Source organism: Protomyctophum bolini (genome assembly GCF_963924005.1).
Source record: "Protomyctophum bolini genome assembly, chromosome: 6".
Classification (NCBI taxonomy): Eukaryota; Metazoa; Chordata; class Actinopteri; order Myctophiformes; family Myctophidae; genus Protomyctophum; species Protomyctophum bolini.
This window is the reverse complement of record NC_137867.1, coordinates 18,756,584-18,778,838: the sequence shown is the minus strand read 5'-3', so window position 1 is coordinate 18,778,838 and position 22,255 is coordinate 18,756,584. Positions and strand designations below refer to the sequence as shown.

The following is a 22,255-nucleotide window of genomic DNA, read 5'->3' as shown; positions in this document are numbered from 1 at the left end:
TCATAACATTTACAGTAATACACCACTGGTGGTCCATAAGGTGTTGCATGTGGTCCGTGACCATGCATGCAGTATAATATAGAGGTTCAGGCATATACGCTGCCCTCACATCTAGAGATCGGCTTTTTATGGGCATATGCTGACCGATTTGTTAGGGCCTGATGCCATGATGACACATTGAGGTGGGACAACACAGTCCATATGTGGCCGTAGGCAGCTGCATTGGAAGGTTTTCATAAGGTTATGGATGATGTGAAATGAGCTTGATGATGTGATTTGTCCACCTGGCCATCGTCCCTTAAGGTAATCTTAATGTAAGAAGATTTTTTTTAGGGGCGATAACCCCTCCTATGTCCATCTTTTGGTTGACAATGAATGGACAATTTTGAGTGTTCGTGTAAACACAGGAGAAGAAGAAATAGTCTGCACACTGTTGTGTAGCTCCCACAGGAAATGTATTTAAGGTTGTCATTCTTAAATACATTTCCTGTGGGAGCTACACAACAGTGTGTGGACTATTACTTCTTCTCCTGTACGTATCTTTTTGTTCAGCACCTGAAAGTTTTTTAGAGATGTGCGTAATTTGCTTTGGATTCTGTTTAGTGTAAACACAAACATTGCGTAACTCAAACATTGAAGACGTGAGGTGAGGTTACCTCACCTCACTGAGGTGAGGACGCGCATTCTGATTTGCCGGAATGAGATGATGTATGATGATGCAAGATGATAAGATCGCCCCTCACTTCACACGGGTGTGATCTTTTTTATTTGTTTTGATCGACAGCAGCTGAAGTCCTTGTCATGTCTGTCTGTCTATAAGCCGCTCATGGTACACACAACATCACTAAGCACTTTCTTTAACACGTTGAGACAGTCTGGGGCTATGGCGGAGAGAGTTGTTAAGAGACCAGCGTGGGTATTGGACCACAAGTGGTCTGTGAAGCAAGCAAAGCATTCGCTGGGGTCTGCAGAGTTCACTGCGGCCGGTATAACAGAAATTGATCCGTGACCCGGCACAAATAGCCAAAACAGTGGGTCTGTTTCCCAAACAGACCCACTGTTTGGGAAACAGTAGTCTAATTGTTGTCTCCACCAGGCCGAAGGCATGGGGAGAGAGTATGTTTTAGGATGGACTCATCACATGTCACTAGAACATTTAAAACAAATCCTACATTACTAAATGCATGGTCAGGGACCACATGCAATACCTCCACGGACCACCAGTGGTCCACGGACCACCTGTTGAAAACCCATGCTATATGTATTGCCAATGGGTCGCCTACTCAGATTGGGAAAACAGTGACATAGATGAGGCATCAATGTTATCAGTTTACTGGAAAGTCACAGGTTTAGAAATTTCTCAGGAAAGGGAGTGACAATAGAAGGGGAAGTGTACCGGATTTCCTGGTTGAGTCATTATTATTATTACGTGACCCTTTAATGGCATGTCTGCTCAGTCACTCATACAAGGCACGTAATAAGACTGTCGGATAGGATCAGTGGTTCTCAACCTTTTTTTTTAGCTCAGTCTGGACCACTAGCATATTTATTTATTTTTATACGTCAAATATTAAATAGCATTTAAACGTTTGTTTATTTCGTTTTGACAGAAGCATTCAGTGCATAATATCTAATATATATTTTATTTTTTATTTAACCAGCAAAAACACATTGAGAATGCATCTCTTTTTATTTAACCAGCAAAAACACATTGAGAATGCATCTCTTTTTATTTAACCAGCAAAAACACATTGAGAATGCATCTCTTTTTATTTAACCAGCAAAAACACATTGAGACTGCATCTCTTTTTATTTAACCAGCAAAAACACACTAACAGAAACTTTGCACACACATAAGTACATTTATGGACGGGAACCAAAAACAATAAATATATGGGCATATGCGAAGGCTAGTACACATCCAGGTGCAGGTGTTGGATTGTACAATTCTCAAGGGAACTTTCAAGGCCAATTTTTTATCTGGTTTGCAGGTCATTCCATATTGCCTCATATAGATCCGAATTCAGAAAAAAACAGCTACCAATTTGTATAGTTTTTCCCCCCCTCCCACAATTGAAAGGACAAATTAAAATGAATGAATCAAATATAACAAAAATAAACTAAACCAAAAACTGAAACTTTCCTTTTGATAGTTCCCCTACCCTTTGCCCACTTCCCTCATTGGAGAAATCTGAATTTTGATCGTATTGACATAATATTTGTACCACTCCTAGCATACAGACTTGTGGGTCACCATTGGACACGGTTGAGAGTCCTTGTGCTTCATTTGTGTAACTTCGATCTGCCCCAGCCAGCCCCCATGTTATGATTGGTCGCATTACTGAGGATCCAAGGGACTGCACACTTGCACAGCCCTGTCGAAAGTCAGTGGGATGAACGGTTCTCCAAAAAAACTATCTATAAATCCACAGATATCTGTTGTCTGACGGTATGTCTGTCTATGTCCATTGTATGTCCATATAGTCATCAATGTCGTCATAGACTGGCCTCCAAGTACTATGATAATGATTACTGCATGCACAACGTACACTGCCAGTGGCTTGGGTTCTGAATGAGCATTGAACGAAATCAAAATCATTTGGACTTTATAGCATCTCCCCACCATAGGAAATAGTGAGTATCACTGAAATGGACATCATGAGCTACGTGAATATCTACATTATTATCACAATTATCTACGTCACCAAACTATAACAAAATACCGTAGAACTATACGTCACCACAACTTTGAACTACGTCACCGAATCATGGCAATCTGGGGATAAAAATTAATCTCTTAGAATTAAATCATTTGCCACTATTTTGTCAATTGAAACTCTGGCAATATGAGTTAGCTCAGGAAGCCGATCTTAAGGTTCTTCCACGATTATGAGTTTGCGCAGATTATCCAATGCTGCAACCTTAATAGCATGGAACAATCTGATGAGAGCACCTGTATGTCATCAGGTTTTCAACAATAGTTGAAACAACAGTAGGCTACAACTCAGATTTATTTGGAGACACAAGTGATGGAGACACAGCTTCCAGTTACACAAAGTCCCTTGAACAAATGCAAAGGCGCCAAATTTACAGCAGCTTACCCAGCATCTCCATCCATAGTTGTGCTAAATATTTGGACCACTAGATAGTAGTTGGCTTGCATTGCAAACAGGCTGCATGAGACAGGGCATGGATTTACAAGACATTAGCCACCTGGATTTGTTCGCAATCGAGAGGAACAGCAAAGCAGAGGATGGGACCCAGAAGCTACAGCATTTGCTCAGGACCCCCGGTGGTATTGCAAAAGACAGAGTGAACAGTATGGATCCATATGGCTTTGTGCAGTCAGAACATTTTGATTATGATTCATATGAAGAGCGCATGTCGAAGTACCTGGCTGTGCTCAACAGACGATCCATCAAGTGGTCAAAGCTGCTGAAGAGCAGAAGCAACGTGGAAAGGAATGCCACATTGAAGCGTTATGTACGAAAGGGCATCCCCAGTGAGAACCGGGCTCTGGTCTGGATGGCAGCCAGTGGAGCTCTGGAGCAGTTGAAGAATAACCCAGGATACTACCAGTCTCTACTGGTTGCTGAGCCTGACCCCAAACTGGGGGAAACCATCCGCATAGATCTGAACAGGACATTTCCAGACAATGTCCTTTTTCGCAAGACATCTAACCCTTGTCTGCAGAAACCTCTTTATAACGTGCTGCTAGCATACGGACACCATAATTCAACGGTGGGCTATTGTCAGGGCATGAACTTCATTGCTGGTTATCTGCTCATCATCACTAAAGATGAGGAAAAATCATTCTGGTTGATGGATGCTCTTCTAGGAAGGATATTACCAGACTACTATGGCCCAACCATGCTGGGGCTGAGGACAGATCAGGAGGTGTTAGGGGAGCTGGTCAAAGTGAAAGCCCCTGGTGTGTGGCAGACCATGATGGAGCAAAATGTTACTTGGTCCCTGGTCGTATCCCGATGGTTCATCTGTCTCTACATAGATGTCCTTCCAGTTGAGACAGTTCTGCGGATCTGGGATTGCCTGTTCTACGAGGGTTCTAAGATCCTGTTCCGTGTTGCTCTGACGCTCATCCACCATAACCAGCAAGTTATTCAGCAGGCCGAGTCACTGCCGGACATCTGCCAGAGCTTCAAACAAATAATACGCGGACCATTTGTTGATGAATGCCATACTTTCATGCAGAAAATCTTCACTACACCAAGAAGTCTCTCCATGGCAACCATAACCAAACTGCGGGGTGTGTGTCATGCCAACATTATTGCAGAGGGGTCCTGAACCCTGACCCTGTCATTCAAACACAATACACATTCTAAGTGCATCCAAAATAAATACTCCATTTTGGCTCTGATGATGTGTGGACTGTGGAGTATGACAAATTCGATATGATTCTGATGATTCTGACTCCCAACAACTAATCTGTCAGTACTGCTGCAGCAGTAAGGAATGTGACTTTCTGTTAATCTTAACGGTCTGATGGCATCATCAGGAGCACCTTTCTTCTTCACAAATAGTAGGTCTGGTTGGCGTTTTTGTTTTAACACCATGGTGTACTGGCCAAGCTGTCTAGAATGTGTGTGAATCCAGAACTAATCTTGCAAACCACTATAGGCTGTTCAGCACCAAATATCTTGTGCACACTGCACGCTGCCAGCAAGTCAAGGAACTAACTTCCTGCATTTTTTTTTAAATTTTGTTTTCTCTTTGAACTGATTTTATACTCTTGAAGTCAACATACTGTAGGTCAGATTGGGGGCACTTTGATGAAATATGTATATACCAGAAATGACACTACTGTACAATGTTGATACTCATATTAAGGAAAACGTTCAAATTGATTCCATATCTGTAAGAGATTTCTTGATCAATTTCCTTATGCAGAAATGCAGTCATTTTCGACCTCCTGAAAACCATTTCAGTATCACATTCAAAAGTGAAATTGTTTTGAACCAAGTCAACCAAGAACCAAGATTTATAGCAACATGCAGGTTCCACCTCTTGAGTCACAATGATGGTGCTCTGAGTGGGAGGAGGTTGTTTTCTGAAGTCAATAATGTCTTAATTGTCTTTGATACATTTGAGTTGAATGAAGAAGGAACTAGAAATGCACTCTGTCGAGCTGCCAACTTGCGCCTTGCACACAAGTAGGCCATATACATGGCGCGCAAGAACTTACTTCTACTAACTAATGTCTAATACAGCTGCTGGTCTAAATCTTTTAGACTGACCTTATATTTTACTGACCTTATACCAACCTTGAAACGTACCTTACTTACGTCACCATCAACAGCCAATAAGGGACCATCATTCCTACCCCGACATACAAACATAGTACATACATACCCAGCCAATCACCAGTTTTACCTTAGTTACGTCATCAAGAATGGTGGTCCCTTATTGGCCGGTGGACAACACCGACATGTACATACCCATTGGCCGGTGGACAACACCGACATACCCAGCATTCCGTGCTCATATGGACAGATATTCTGATTCCGTGCTGGCGTGCTCATACGGACAGACATACACACAAAGCTCTGCATAGGATATAGATGTCTCATCATTGTGATGAAAGGTGCTGCTCACTTCACACAAGTGTGATTTATTTTACAACAGTTTTAGGAATAATCAACCACAGGGGCCATGGCTTGATTCATCATCATGAAAACTTCAGGATATATCTGTCCTCAAATTGCTCATCTAGAGAACACACCCCTGAGGTGAACCAGATGAATGCACTCATTCAATTCACCCGGCCTCACCCTCTGGGTTCTATTGGAGAGGAAGTCAAGGAACCAGCCAAACTAGAGTCAACGCCAAAGTTGTTAGAATTCTCTCGTTATCTACCAACAGGTGGGGTTGAAAGCTGGTGAAAAATCAACAAACACAAAGCTTGGCGTGAGGTTTATTTGAATAAAATGTGACAGTAGAATCCTGTACAACCTACTGTATATGCAAACCAAAATGGATGAATAAAGACTCAGACATATCGGTTGGATTTGCAGTGCAACTTCGGTGCGCCTACCTAGAAATGTCAGTGGAGAGTAGGGATGCACCGAAGGGAAATTCTTGGCCGAAACCGAATACCGAATATAAGAAACAGTTGGCCGAATACCGAATATCCGAATATATTTAATATTATATATTTTTTTGCCTACCATTGCTGTCATTGCCGTACCTTAAAGCTACCTGATTTATGGTTATGGCAAAACTTAACTTCAATAATAATCACTGTTATGGGTCCATAAAACATTTATTCAGCTCATTTGAATGCATGAATTGCATACACTATTCGGTGATATATTTTCTGCCTATTCAGGCCGAAACCGAATAGGCCGAAAATGCTTTTTTAGCCGAATATTTTCTGCGGCCGAATATTCGGTGCATCACTAGTGGAGAGCACAATGTCTGCCAGAGAATTGCTGACGTCCTCAGACATACATGTATATTGAGGTCCAAATATGGAGTTCCACCCGGTTCTATATTTGGGAAAGACTGACCTGGCAGTCTTGCCCAGGGTTAGGTACGTAGCCTCGGAGACCGCAGGCATTTTGTTAGGGTCAGGTGATGCATGCCACCCCTGAAATTCGGATAGCGTGGCACTGGTCTGACCGCTCATTAGTCCGACCCAAACCCTAACCGCACACAGACGCCACAGGGTGAGTCTTAACCGGCCACAGGGTGAGTCTTAACCTGCCACGTCGTAGTCGGACTAACGGGATTTCGGACTCCCCGGAATTGGCTCTGAGAGCGCTAGTGTGCCCGGGAGCTCTCTGGCCGTTCGGAAATTCTGCAAACTCAGAGCATCTGAACATCCTTCGTTGTTTCAGATCTTACATTTGGTCACGTATACGTGACCAATGACCATGTTACACATATATGTTGTTACACATATTATATGTGTAACAACATATATGTGTAACATATATCCAACACTACAGCATCACGTATCACACAGCAAGTTCTGAAATCTGGAGTTTATTATTACACATACTGGTATATAAACTCCAGATTTCAGAACTTGCTGTGTGATACGTGATGCTGTAGTGTTGTCTTCTTGTTCTGCTCGCACGCAACTAAACTGAAACATATCACTCATGTGACCATGCAGTCTCAGCACCATGCAGTCATATCCTTTGGGCGACTCTTTAGGTACCACATGGATCGTCAAGTAAATCACAACACATTTCCACATACGGTAATAAACTCACAAGCAGCAGGCTGTGTCATCAACATGCGCCGGTGTCGAGTTCTGCTGGCGCCATCGTTCGTAGCAGCGTGTGTGTGTTGACACTGTGCTACTGCAGCTGCCACTGCTTCTGTTTTTCTACTGACTGAGTGTCATTTTTATTTTAGGTGAGTGCGGGTTCATCCTATTTGACGTAGAAATCGCGTAATTTGAAGAGGATATATATAATTACACGGAGTAGTTGACTCGTCATTGTCGACCCGGCTTCGTTGAGAAAAGTAACAATATATACTGTTAAGAGTAATGTTAGCTTAGTTAGCAGAAAGCTAGCCAGCTGCTTTGGGGTGTGCGCGACTTTTGCCAGATTATTTTGGTGGATGGAGAACAGATTTGTATAATGTTTCATTGCGTCTCATCCTCCCTTATCCTTTACAATGACATATCTGTGGCTCAGTTAACCCAGAATGAGCTGGTTGTGTTCGTACACATTTTTTTTGCAGAATACTGTGTCAAATACATAAACCTAGACATTGTGAGGGTCACTCTAAACTTCAGCTCAGCTTGGGTAGACCTGCGGGTTCAGCATTTATAACCTGAGCAACAACCACATAAGGGCTTTGGGGCCACGCTTAAATTTTGTTAATGGACACATTTACGTATTTTCAATTGAAACGAGTGCATGGCGACGTGACTGCATGGCTTTGCCATTTTCTCCCATTGGAAACGCGTAATGTTTTGTGAAATAAAGTTATAAACTGTAAAGTTGTGAAGTACAACTGGGTGGGGAGCATATTATTTAGCTGGACAGGAGACTGGAGTAAACCATAAATGCTTGCGACGTGTGGACTGACAGAGAGAGACGTGTGTGTGTGCATGTGTGTGTGTGTGAGACATTGTTGTTAGCTGCTGCTAGCTATAACTGCCATTCTGTCTGCCTTTGCTCCTGACAGGTCAACTAGCTTAGAGCCACTTAATTAGCTCACTATAGTTTTCCTATTGTCTGACGTATGTGGCTTGTTTTTTACCTTATCTGTTTGACCTCATGCATTTATTTCGTGGGGCTGATGGTGGATGCACCTGCTGAGCACTTAACACATTATGTCCTCCTATCGTACTCTTCCATTGTGTGAACAACAAGTGATAACATTTATTTTTGCTTGACTGTGATTTATCTAAATTATTAAACAACACCTCCACTAGAGGCAAGCTAGCAATATGCCACAGATTGTTATTTTACTTAGTGATAGTTTAATTTCTATGTACAGTATTTATGGTGGGCACTATAGTTGCAGGATTCAATGGTATGATGTTATTCATTAACTTGACCATGGACCCCGAATTAATTTTCTTGAATAAGCTCTGCTCAACTAGTATATTCAGAATAGTTCTGCTGGTAAGGGATTTCTGTATCCTTCTCGAACTCTGGTTGGTGTTTAGTGTTTACATCAACAAATAGAGGGACGTGGTATTATATCATCTTCATCACCAATCATAACCCAAATGTGTATATTAAACTCAAGTATCATCATGCACTTGCTGTGATTGAAAACAAGATAATAATGATTACATTTTGTCTGTATTTCCATTTTTACACAAAACATTGTTGCAGCTGGTGTAGAGTAAAAATGAACCCCATAGAGCGTCGCAGTCCCGCCCCCTTTCATGAAGACGCCAGGCCCAGGAAATAATTCCCATTTTTCCCATAGACATTTCAAAAAGTATTTATTTAAAGACCTTATAAGCGTTGTACAAAGCCAACTCTAGTTGTGACAAATCATGACAACAAACACAATATTTTGGACCAAACAAATAATTAAATAGAATAAAAACAACAACAAAAGTGTTATAACCTGCTGTTTCTTTCTTCTTTCTTCTTTCTAATTCTTTGATTCATGATTTCTCACAACTCGAGTTGGCTTTGTGCGACGCTTAAAAGGTCTTTAAATAAATACTTTTTGAAATGTCTGAGGAAATTTCCTGGGCCCTGGTAGGGGGCGGGACTGCGACGCTCTACCCTTTAAGTTGTCAAACACTGGTGATCAGTCACTACTCACTAGCCAGTGTCTTTTTACTTGTCAGTCATTGAGCAAAACTTTAAACAACTTCTTGCTCCAGAGGTGCTGCTGTCTGATGCCTCTAGTTTACTATGCTTCATATCCACTATCTAACTGGTACAGACAAATCATTTTTTTTTACACAATGTGGTGTGTAGTATTGTGTCTGAGATTCTTGTAGAATTCTTGTAGAAATTCTTGTAGAATTTAAAGGCTGCTGTAATAGTTCAGGACAGGTATGTATTATGGCGATTATTTTTTTAATCGCCAATGTATACAATATGGATAAAGTGGTTAAAGTGATGCTGTATTATTGGCCGGGAACCCCCTGGACCACCCCAAGGACCCATGGGGGTCCCCGGATTTCACTTTGAGAAGTGATAACCACCACTGTACAGTACAGGACTTATTTAACCACTTCTAGTTCTAACACAAAAGACCAGACTTGACTCAGGGCAGAATACCAGATTATTTTCACCTGTCACTGTTTTACAAGATAAAGCTTTTTAAGTAGAAGAGGACATCTGAAGAATTGGTCACCTGCCAAAGTGGCTGGTTGGATTGACAATTGACACATTGAGTTTAAGCTTCAATCTGTACGTGTTATGTTGGTTGATACCACTAGATGGTGGCCTTGCTAAGGTCATAAAACATTCTCTCCTAGTGGAAACTCACTCAAACTGCCAGTTTATCAGAAAGTTGCCAGCAAACTGCTCTGCAGAATCAGCCGCTCACTGACAGTAGTTGAGAAGAGATTTCTGTTTGACATATCATTCATAATTCACAGCTTTTTACTTTTTTTTTAACCTTTTTTGTCCTAAAGTCATAAATCCCCAGATGCATTTAAAATCACACCTGTGTGAAGTGAGCGGTGCAACTGTACCGTGTGGGGGTCCTTGCAACATCCAGACCCCCAGGAACGCGCCCAGGGGGGTGGCCAGGTTCCGTTGAGAAATGACAGTTACCGTGTGGGGGTGCCCGGGGGTTCCCCGGAACATCCAGACCCCCAGGAACATGCCCAGGGGGTGGCTCGGTTCCGGCAAGTCTTCCCGTGTTCGAAATGACAGAGTTACCGTGTTGCAGCTTTCCGTGCTCGGACATACACAGGCGCAGACACAGGGACATGCATACTTATTACATACATGTATACACAGAACACACACACATTGCTACATAATGGAGCGGTTAGGCACCGCTCAAAAATGTACAGGAATATTCGATTTTTTCCCCCCCTTGTGTGAACTATGAAGAAATAAACAATCCACCCTGTTTTTTCCCACATCAATCTACCCTTGAAATTACTCTCAGGCAATGTTGAACGGTGTGAGGATAGAATTCACACAAACAACTTCGACTTGCTTTTTTAGGCCATGGAAGATGAGACGCCTAACTCCCTGAGATGTATACCTTTTGAAACCAAAGGATGCCTTTCGAGCTGTGAAGTTAGAATGCATATTCTCTGTCTAGTTAGGCTAGGGGATAGAATAGACAGAGTTGTCTCCGTGTTCATATCATGGAGTGAACTGTTTCTTCATCACAGTGCGTGGCTGACAGTGATTTCATCAATATTTGATGTTTACAGTAATTAAAATGCAGGTACTGTTACTGTAGGAGGAGAGACGGCAAAAGGCAGGCATAGTACAGTGCTAGAGCAGGAAGGCCTAAATCTTTCAGACTGTTTTTGGGTGATGATATTTGTCTGTATTTTAGTATAATGCTAAAGTATCTTAAAAAGTTCCTTGCTCAAAGATCCAGTCAAAACTCAAAAACTATCTTTTGTTTTTATACATCCCTAGGCCTGAACTCATCTCAACTCTCCTCCTCCTCCTCAGGTATATCCAGCTATGGATATAGACAGTGCCAGTTCGGTGGTGCTGCAGGCCCTGACCCAGGCCACCAGTCAGGACACGGCTGTCTTGAAACCTGCAGAGGAGCAGCTTCGACAATGGGAAACCCAGCCCGGATTCTATTCTGTTCTGCTGGTAGGAGATTTATAATGGTGGAGCTCTGTATACAGTACATTCATGGGAGGGAAATGACACATTTGATATTACAGTCCTTCCTGTTTCCCCAAAATGCATTATTAAAGACATGAATACATATTTGTACAGTATTTGAACAAAAATGAAAATAAACAAGGCCATTTCACATGTAAATGGCCCTCCTCCTCATTGACCAGGCCTTTTCCAAAAATGAGGCTAGTGAAAAGGTGTACTTTTGAAATACCGGTAGTCATTTTAGTTCTCCAACCATATAAATTCATGATTTGGATCTATCTTATTAAAAAGTCTCTCCCTAATAAAGTTGTAGAATGGCATTTCAATTTCCTTTAGATCACACAGACTACATAATCTATCCTCCTCAACCGTGCCTACATGTGCCTGTCTCAATATGCAGACCAAGTATGCCAGCTCTAATTTGGGCACATAAGGATCGTTTATAATCGTTTTAAATATGTAATTAACAAAGTAGATTTTCTCCTGATTTGTCTCGCTAAAAGAAGACACTTTACTATGAATATCTTGTAAATATTGTGTGCCTTGTGATGATTGGGTCCAGTATTTAGTTCAGTGACCATTAAGCTGTGTTCACGTTCATTCTCCCATTGGAAATGAATAGACTCCAACATTCTTCCCGTCTCCTAATAATGTTACCGCCCACCTCACGCAGATACGGGAAGTAAAGCAAAGTTGGCCTCTCTTGCTAATTCTCCTCTTGGCTATAACTATAATCTTGCTGATCTTGAGGCCTACAAAACCCCCTGTAACGCCCAAGACCCTATACTTGGGTGATACTGGTTGCCGAGGAAGTTCAGACGTGTGATCAAATAACTGATGTCCAAAAATGTCCGTTGAGTAGAAATTAAACTATATTTATTAGCTGCTTAAAGTCCTATACTTTGTCATACAAAATAAACATAATATAAACCATCAAACGCACAGGATTGGCTACAGATCATCAGCCCTCATGAACACAGTCAAAAACTGGTTTACCTCTGCCACTGGCAACACCTGAGACTAATTAGGGCCAGGGTTAAATACCCTCCCTCCCTGTAACCATGGCAACATGGATCGGCAAATTGACAGGAATCATGGCAAACAATATGGTGGCTCAAATGGCTCTTACACCCCCCTTTCCCCCCTTTTTTTAATCAACTACCGGTAGTCAACTAGTACCAACATGGTCGACTAGTGGATTTACTAGTTGAATAGTCGACTAGTTGCTTAAAGCCCTAATCTCTGAGATTGAGAATTTGGTGGGGGTTTAAGAGGGCATGGAGTACGGCTTAACTACCTAAAATTGTTTTATTTATTTTCCAGGAAATTACTAAATCTTAGTATAAACATTATAAATAACTTGTCATTTGTCATTTTTGTCACACTGATTTTGATGTCGTCCATTTTGTCCCACTGTTTTGCAGAACATCTTCAACAACCACATGCTGGATGTGAACGTCAGGTGGCTGGCTGTGCTGTACTTCAAGAATGGCATTGACAGATACTGGAGACGAGTTGCTCCACAGTGAGTACCCCCTGCCTATGTCATCCCCATCTCCGTCTGTCACTGTCTGTACTATCTCTGAGGTTTTGTCTCTTGATCTTTATTACTGTCTCTTGGTTTTTGTCTTTGATCCTTTGTCCTGTCTGTCTCTTTCCACTTAGGCTCCTCTTTTTTTTTCTCTTTTTAACTCACCGATTTATTGCATGCCATTTTCTCTTGTTCTCTCTGTTCCTATTTCATCATGTTGTATTACCTGTCGTGCCTGTTCTGGAGTTGCAGTATATTGCTTAAATTTTGTCCTTTTTAATCACTCATGTTATGTAATTATTCAGCAATTTATTCTTTTCCATCTATCGCTTCTGTCTATATTGATCACTTCTGTCTACATTACATTGTTGGGAGTTGAATGGAGCATTTGCCCTTTACACCTACATGACTCGGGCTGGCACCTAACGACCCTGAGGCAATCGGTTCTGTCTCGGCACACTGGAGGGACATTGTTTCACCATTTCTTCACAATTTCTTCTACTTTGTCTTCTATTACCTTCCCTTTTACTTCCCTTTGTCTCTATAGTTTTCTCCTGATCTAAGTTTCTCATCTGAAAGTTCATGTAATGTGCTCGGCTGCTGTTCAGGGTGGATTTGTTACTTGGGAGTTGGGACCCAAGTGTGATTATATTTGGATCACTGCCATGTCCCTCCCTATAGGCTTGGGTAGTGCATGTGAGTGACAGCAACGAGTTTGAGAAGTGAACACAGAATAGCATTTCCTATCCCAAACGGAATGAATACCACTGATGGAGAAACAAAACTTCTCTGGTTAGCACAATCTCATTGTAACGAAGATATTTCTTATATATTTATCTATTACACCTGCAAACTTCACATGCAAATTGCAAGCATTAATCTACCACAGCAGCTCTGTGTCACTGAAACACTGAAACCTATTTTGAGGGTGCTAATTAACGCCTGACGCTAGGTCTTCACTTGTGCCATGGGGGTGTGTCCAGTGTAATGGTGGGATTTACATATTCAGCATGTTTTGCCACCAAGTCTTCTCAGTGCACTGTTAGTTTATGTCAATAGTCATTACCAACTCTCACATATCCCTTTTGCGTTTTGACTCCCTTGTATATTGTATTTCTTTTCAGTATATATTGTATTTTCTATCCTTGTCTTAACAGCGCCCTGTCAGAAGAGGAGAAGATGTCACTGCGTGCTGGCCTCATCACAAACTTCAATGAGCCAGTCAACCAGGTCAGTGGAGTGGACCAGTATTACGGCTCGGGGCTAAAATGTGCAGATTTTACTTCCGGTTCAGGGGTCGTGAATTTAAGGTCTTCAAAATAAAACTTCCGGCTGAAAAGACATGGCAGAAGCTAAATGCTGCAAGAATCAATTCTGGCAGTAAATTAGTTTAACGGGCATCTGTCATGGATCTCAGTAGTCCATGAGCAGATGTGCCAGAGTCTAGCAGGAGGAGACAGTCAGGCTATGAGAGGGTCAGGCTTGGCTACTGCCACAAAGGACTGTCACTGTCTAAACGTTTTTTTGTCCTAAACATCCATATATGGAGTTCTGATAGCCCCATGATACACTCTTCTCACTGAAACACACATCCAATGCCTCCTGTGTAATATGATGGTGTGTTTCAGATGTCACATGCACACATCCTCTCTGTAATAAGGAGGTCTATTTAAAATGTCACATGCACTTACTCACACTCACTCTACCTATGCTGCTTCTCCACTGCTGCTCGGATTCGTACCGTTGCTGCTAATAACCATTCCGCTTTTCATCACTCCAGTCCTGCACCTCAGCATCCACCTGTAGGCTCTGACTCTAGCTTTGCTCTCAAAGTTTACTAATACTAACATCACTCATTTCTCTCACATTTGATAAGCTTAGGCACAACTTTTGATAATTACATACTACTAGTCCATATACAACAATATACAGTGAGTTTCTTTTTTCATATAATTATATGGAAATTACTTAAAATTAGAACATTTTAAGAGTTGACGCTATCGCAGAATGGAATTGCACAGTGATGACATTACTAGTGGAGGAAGCTCCTACTTCCTCCACAAGTAACTCCACTCCTAAAATTTGCTCAACTGAATATAGGTGGTGGGGCAGATTCAAACCTTTTAGATCAACCAGAAATAATTGTTTGATTACAGTGCGTGTTTTGTGATACTGTGGATGAGGATCGAAATAAACAATTTAAATATATAAATAATGTTTAAGAGGTTTGGTGAACAGGTGCTTTATAATGCCCTGTGCAATGACTTAATCGAACTTAATCCCTACAGATGGATGTGCATCTCTCTTTCTAAACTGCTTTGAGTTGTGGCTATTCGTCGTGGTTTCTTTAAGACTACATCATGACTGATAGGTCTATACCGAGAGAAATGACTGTTCAAATCCCATGTCTCTGGCTCTCCTTGTCAAACCAAACCGCTAGGGGCCATTTTTCATGTTTGACTTTGAGGCCTGATTAGTTCAATTCAGTGCTGTGAGTGTGGGTGGATTGTTTAAGGAAAAAGGATTGAATGTAACATTGTGATTGTATTTTGACCATAATTACAAAACAATTACTTCACTGGTTACATTGGCCAACAGCCTTTACTAAGCCTGTATAAAATTATTTTATATGCTGTAGATTACATGAATGACAAACAAGGGAGAAAAACAGCTATATGCTATTGTTCATATTCATAACATATAACCACAATGGCAAACCAACCATGGGGAATTCATGTTTTGTGTATGTGTGTGAAATAAGCATCATGCTGAATCAGTTGTGGCTGCTGTGTAAATGGGATCAATTCCACTTTGCTGTGCATCGTTTGTGTAGACCATTCATCTCCATTCACAGCTGTCTACTCAAATGAGAGGTTGTTTTATTACCATCTGCATGCAATTGCTCTCCTTTACCGTCTGTTCAGGGGAACATGTTTTAGACACACACACACACACACACACACACACACACACACACGCACGCACAACATTGGTCATCGTGTCACTAAATCACAGCAATGTATGTTGTTATTAAACTACAGGGTGTCTTCAATTCCTCAAAGTCACTCAATCCCAAAGTAACATTGGGTGCAAGATTCAGAGTTGCATCTGAGTTTTTTTTTACTTTTCAGCCGTCACTGCCCTATACACACCACTACAACCTTTCATATAACTGTTTTCTTTCTGTTTCTTTGCCCCTCCTGCCAGATAGCGACCCAGATCGCCGTGCTCATAGCCAAGGTGGCCCGTCTGGACTGCCCCAGGCAGTGGCCGGAGCTCATTCCCATCCTCCTGGAGTCAATAAAGGGTCAGGATGGCCTGCAGCAGCACAGGGCCCTACTAACCTTCTACCACGTCACCAAGACGCTGGCGTCCAAGCGGCTAGCACAGGACAGACGGCTCTTCCAAGACGTGAGTAGTAGGCACACATGGCCGACCACTCGCAGTCATGTCACTGCTTTGTTTTTGTGATGTCGGCCCTCCCGGCTAGATGTCAGGGCGCAATTCTTTTACCCACGATGTAACCCATGTTTTTCACCTAGTTTCAATTGTTTAATGTAATCCTGGGTGCTACCTGAGAGCAACGGACTGACCTCATGATCCTTCCAAGCCGCTTCTTTTCACCTGACAGGGTGGAGTTTCTCCGGTTGGATGTAGCGTGTGGAAGGAACACGTTATTCCAACCAGTTCCTTTCCCTTCCATCAGGCAGGCCAGGGGGAGGCAGTTTAGAGACTAGCATTACTGCATGTTTTTTCTGAGGGTACCTAGGGACATGGGGAGAGCATGCAAACGTCCCACTTGTTTTAATATGTTTTTATACTGTCTGTTGCTTTCCTCTTTCTCAGACTTAAAAACTAACTGTGTGAAATGTAGAGGTGTTGAAATGTATTGATTCTGGGGCACCAATATCCTAGTGGTTAAGGCGCGTACAGTACCACTTGTAGGCTCTGATGTAGCCTATAATGAAGCGAGTCCTGGGTTCAATATTTTTAAATGACTACTGGAAAGAGGCTGAGATCAGAAAGTCTTAAAAAAAAACACGTAATTTCAAAGCAGACATCTTGGGCACATTTCTTAGTTGACTACATACCTTTAGTAAAATCTGCAGTGTTTTAATGCTGATGTACAGTACCATGCTGAAAGTCACCGATCTACAAGTTGTGATGCGAAGGACTGAAGATCTACAAGGTCGCGCGAGGCGAGCAGTGACGCACAATGAATTAGGCTTATAATAAAACAGCGATATAGCTGCAGAAGATACAAATAGTAGAGAGGAGCGCATATTGAATATATATTGTTGGTCGATGAAGAATTTCAATCCAAGGTTTGTCAATCATATTATGGTTTATGGTTCAAAGTAAACCATACTAAGTAAACGATAAGAAGAGATCTGGTCATCATTGTGCTGCAGACAGTGCATGAGTGAGAGCAGCTCCGCTCTGCTAATTGATCTGACATTTGCGCAATTTGACTGGCATTACAGTAATTCGTTATTTGCCAGCAGCTGCTCCAATATAAAAGAACAGGCAAATAGCCAAATAGTAGGCTACATAATTAAAATAATACGATCAGGTGCAATTAAATGCCAAAGAGAAAAGGTGTGTTTTCAGTAGAGATTTGGTCTGGGTCTGTCGGAACTGCTTGCACACAGTGATGGAACAGGACCCTGGTAACCGTGCATAGCAACCGGAGAGGTTAAAAAAATGAAACACAGCGAGGCAATGCTATAGATAAGGCTGTACACTAGACCTTTTTTTAGGACTCTAACTTCGGCAGGAATTTTCGAGTGAACATCCGGACCATTTGTTTCTAATTAATTAAAATAATAACCATTGAGATATCCGTCTCGATCAGAGTGCAGCGCGTCTCCCCCGCTCTTTATCAATCTCTCTCGTCTCTCCCAACACACACAGTCACACACACCACGAAAACAGCTGATCTGCGCACTGACAGCATAGCTTGCTCGTTAGCAGAACAAGGAGAGATTTATTTAAAAAATCATAACTTCTGACAGGAATGCACTAGAAACTTTTACATGCCCATATCGCATTCTCGCCGAGATATATTTTCAAGTTAATAAAAAAGGAAAAAAATATATTTTTTTTTAAATAAAAAGAATATAAAAAAAACCCGAATGGTTCAAGCCCATTAATTAAGATTCGAGTGCCAACCCTAACGAGCGAACATTCGAACCTTGAATGTTTGGGGACAGCCGATATGAAACGCCTTAAGACAAGCCTGCTCGTCATCTTTATCCAGCGTCGAGTAGGTCTTGGACAGGTATACTCGTCATACGGACTCAACGTGTTAATCATCCTGAAGGGATTTTATTTCTCGATGACTGCTGATCCGTTTGAATTATTCCGCTTATTACACGGCTACTTAATAAATAAATGTATACATTGACCCAAAAGTAACAACAAAATAAGCTATTTCCTCACGGCAATGAAAGCATTCCATTAATGTCCCAGCGCATTGCGGTCGCCTGGAAAATCAAGGAAGTGTTGATCAAATAGAATCAATTTTCATTTACTGCATTGTTTATTTCTCGCTTCAAATGTTTTCAAAAACATTCTTGAGAGCAACGTTTACCGGTAGTTGTAAATCACATCGTGTGTGATTTCAATCAGAATCAAGCATTCAAGCAGTAAATACATTAAATTATACAATGAAATTACTTGTGTGAGGGCATACAAAATGAACCGGGGGTTGGACGCCGTCATCGAACACAATGCAACGTCGGCAGTGGAGCACCCTTCAATGACTAAAAAGGGAACATTCCCTGGCACTGACAGTGACTAATGCTCGATAGCTGCAGTGGAGCCCCGGCCTTAAAAGCTGCTATGTACATAAACTTAAAGAAGTGCACATGTAAAGTTGCAATGCACTGCAGAAGGATGTTTTGTTCTTGACGATTGGACATTTTCACAATAGGGAGGCAAAGCCTGTTAGGTTGCTGGTAAAGTAGTGATGTGCAGGAGTAGCCCTAGAATGGCTTTGATATTACATACACTTAGTTCATGTATTCCAAATACACTGCCAAACACTGACACATTTGAGAACACTTCTAATGAAATGTCATGTCATGTCGTTTTATTTTCTCAAATCATTTGGGAATGTCTAGCAGCAGGAATATCCATAATTTTGCAGTACCAGGCTTTGCCTGTAGGAGATGCTGTTTAGCTTCTTAATAAAACTTGAGTCAGAACCTAGATCTTCTACTGTGTGTGTGTGTGTGAGAGAGTGTGTGTGTGAGAGTGAGAGTGAGTGAGTGATAATGGTGTGAAATATCAGACCAGATGCTGAAGTTACAAAGGAAGCGGCAATACAAGTGAGGGATAGATGGATGATGAGAGAGGGGGCTTCATCTAACCCAAGAAGCTTGTCTTTAAGCAACATGGGGCATCCTTCACAGGGCAATCTGAGCCCCATTAAACAGTGCAGCTGTGAATGAAATGGCCCATGAACTGCTCTCCCCTCTGACGACATTGCTGGTCGGGTGGCATGCCTATACACATGCCAACACTAGCAGTCTAGCACAGAAACTAATGGCCCTGAAGTAAGTAAAGTATACAATCAATGCATTAAAGTCCACTTAAATACTGCCAAACAAAAGACAAAAACAAAAAAAAACTAAAACAAAAGGGGTCATGGGATGTACAGCAACAACAATACATATTACAGACTTTTGGATTCCTTACATTCATCGACAACCGGAAAGACACAGCCCATATTCACTCCAGTCCATATCCACCCCCTCAGCTAAATACTCTGTCCATTTCTCCCATCTTCTTTCACCCAGCTCTTTTTGCAGTCTTAAAGAATAGGTCATCTGTTCTAAGTGATGTAGTTGTTTCACAATGTTGATTAATAGGTCAGCAGTAGGACAGTTCTTTTGTAACCAATTTCTTGTAATAGCTTTTTTGCTTGCTACAAGTAAAATCTTAAGTAGGACTAGGAGTCATCCTGATTTAGCCCATCTGGGAGTTGTCCCAGGTACAAAGATGTGAATGTATCATCTATTCCAAAACACATAATGTTTGTGATAAGTGTAATACTCTTTCACATATATTGTAGAGTCCTTTTTCAACGACATAAGTCCATTATATAGTTTACTTACAAGACCCCTATTACTTCCTGAGCCATAAGCATTTGTAAATGCAGTGATTAGGCTTGTTGTAATACCTGGAGTAGACCCTTTTACTTTTTTTTACCAAAATAATCCCTTACCTGCAAGTATCTAAAAAAGTCCTGGTTAGCCAACCCATATTTCTGCTTTAGGTTTTCAAAACTGTCTATCTCCATTTCTAATCATAGTACATATAGAGGTGATGCCATTGTGGTGCCATTGTTTATACCTATTGTCTAATACTGCTGGTAGGAAGTCAGGGTCATATGCTGGCCAACTTAAAAGTTTTGCCTCCCTCTGAAGCTGGAAGCGTTTAACAACTTCCAGACATATTTTGAACGATAAATTTACCCACTGACTCCTTGTCTGAAACATTCCTTTCTCTCTGTCAGTGCAACCTAATAGTGACGGTATTGGTATATCCATCAGGGATAACTCTATCTATGCTTTTCCATTTTGCAATGTAGGGTCGGTTACACCAATATACCAAGGGTCTTAGCTGAGCTCCTAGATAATAGTCCCTTAAAGATGGGAGAGACATGCCTCCTCTCTCTCGGGGCAAATTTCACCCTTGGCCTTTTTTTATCCCAAATAAAACGTGAGATATGTTTATTCCATTCCCTGAATAGTTTTAAAGGTATTTCTACTGGCAGTGACAAAAAGGTATAGTAATCTGGGTAAAACTACCATTTTGACTGCTCTTATTCTGCCACCTAAATCGAGAGGAAGCATGCTCCACCTGCCAAGATCATCATACATCTTTTCCGTTGCACCTTTGTAATTTACATCAAACAATTGTGACAGGTCCTTGGGCAAATTCACACCTAGATATTTAATATGAGATGAATACCAATTAAATTTGTATTTTGTTATGTATTCTTGATTTTAATTTTAATTTACGTCATATTTAGCGGAATTCTGACGTAATTTCTCCGTTCATTGCAGTTCATATTGATTTACGGCACATATGACCTAATTTCTCCTTTCATTGAACTGAATTTATGTGATTGGTTGGTTAGCCGATTTGCTCGTCTACATATGACTTCATTTTCCTTCATTGTCAATGGCATTTAATGTTTGTGTTGCCACAAATTTACGTCATATTTGAGGGACCTATGACCTAATTTCTCCTTTCATTGTCAATGGCAAATATGAGACGTGTGTGGACAAAAGCTGTATATAGGAGGGGCTAGTGCCTTTCAAAAAGAATCCAAAAAATAACTAGCTTTTCAGGTGCAGGAGGATGCATATGGAATTGGATAATATTCTATATCCGTTAAATGAATATGGCTGGAAGCATAGATAGATGGATAGACAGATACATAGACCTACTTCATTCATTTTCTTGGAACCAACCCTCACTTGGATTGTTTACATCCCTACAAATCGAATGTGTGCAGTTTGTGTATGCCACATCAATTCAGACAAGATCTCTCTTTCACAGTACTTATTACGATTCCCTTGCAGATTAGTCTAATAAAATATACTGTTGGAAAGTATTAATACTGCAGAAAGGTCTTTGCCCATAACACGTAGCATTACATGTGAAAAGTTCCCTTTTGTATTCATAAATGATTACCTCAAGGCTATGTTCATGGCCTAGTTTTATGTCTTTAAATAATGGATGATTTAAAAAACCTTCAGTACAACGTTGTACGATTTGTCACACATGTTACCGCAGTGAAAATAGTTGACCCATTGGAGCGGTGAGCGGCAGCCAATGAGCGGTGAGCTGCAGCTGCGCAGCGCTCAGGAATAATTTCCTTAGTTGATTAGACCCCCTGCTGAGTGCCTGTGGTGGGAGAAATTCATAACACTACACTATAGTATTGATTAATTGAATGTGGCCTACTAGGGAATTGTAACACCTGTTCTCCTCTGACAAACTGTGACAGATGCAGATCTTCTCACCAAATCTAGTTACAAATAGCCCAAACTAGACTGCACCTAACAAAACCCATGTTGTAAGGATTTGTTGAATGACCATCTGTTGGTCATTCGAACAACACCTACATGTCCATGTAAGGATTGGTCCCTCTATCCGTTGTTACAGATGTGAACATTGCCTGTCAATATAAGTGTGTGTGGGGATTGATGAAGGAGAGCTAGGAGGCAGTGATGCTGCCATTCTGTGTACTGACCATGTACTGAGAAACTATGAATGCAAGAATGGAGTTTGAATCCTGATCCTGAGTCCTGCGATTTCCTGTTTTGTCTACTCTTCATCTACCGGCATTAAAGAATGCGACAACATGCCAAGCAGGGAGGCATTCGGTCCCATTTTTACAGTCTTTGGTATGACCCGGCAGGGGATCGAACCCCGACCT

The 22,255-nt window shown here is 41.4% G+C and overlaps 2 protein-coding genes across 3 annotated transcripts in view; both read left to right on the top strand.

Annotated features, from left to right (window-relative positions):
* Window positions 1-3,177: 3,177 nt before the first annotated feature.
* LOC308316934 (growth hormone-regulated TBC protein 1-A-like) lies at window positions 3,178-4,305 on the top strand (the record flags this gene model as incomplete). The annotated part of the gene is made up of 1 exon (XM_080765726.1): window positions 3,178-4,305. The coding sequence occupies one exon, from the start codon at window positions 3,178-3,180 to the stop codon at window positions 4,303-4,305; it is 1,128 nt and encodes a 375-aa protein (XP_080621852.1).
* A 2,978-nt stretch (window positions 4,306-7,283) lies between these two features.
* ipo11 (importin 11) overlaps window positions 7,284-22,255 on the top strand; it is a 162,627-nt gene continuing 147,655 nt past the window's right edge. For both annotated transcript variants that reach the window (XM_080765089.1, XM_080765088.1), the window contains exons 1-5: window positions 7,284-7,383; window positions 11,103-11,252; window positions 12,692-12,792; window positions 13,956-14,028; window positions 16,006-16,209. In XM_080765089.1, coding sequence (XP_080621215.1) covers window positions 11,115-11,252; window positions 12,692-12,792; window positions 13,956-14,028; window positions 16,006-16,209 — 516 coding nt within the window. In that variant the 5' untranslated portion in view covers window positions 7,284-7,383; window positions 11,103-11,114. The remainder of the gene's footprint in view (window positions 7,384-11,102; window positions 11,253-12,691; window positions 12,793-13,955; window positions 14,029-16,005; window positions 16,210-22,255) is intronic.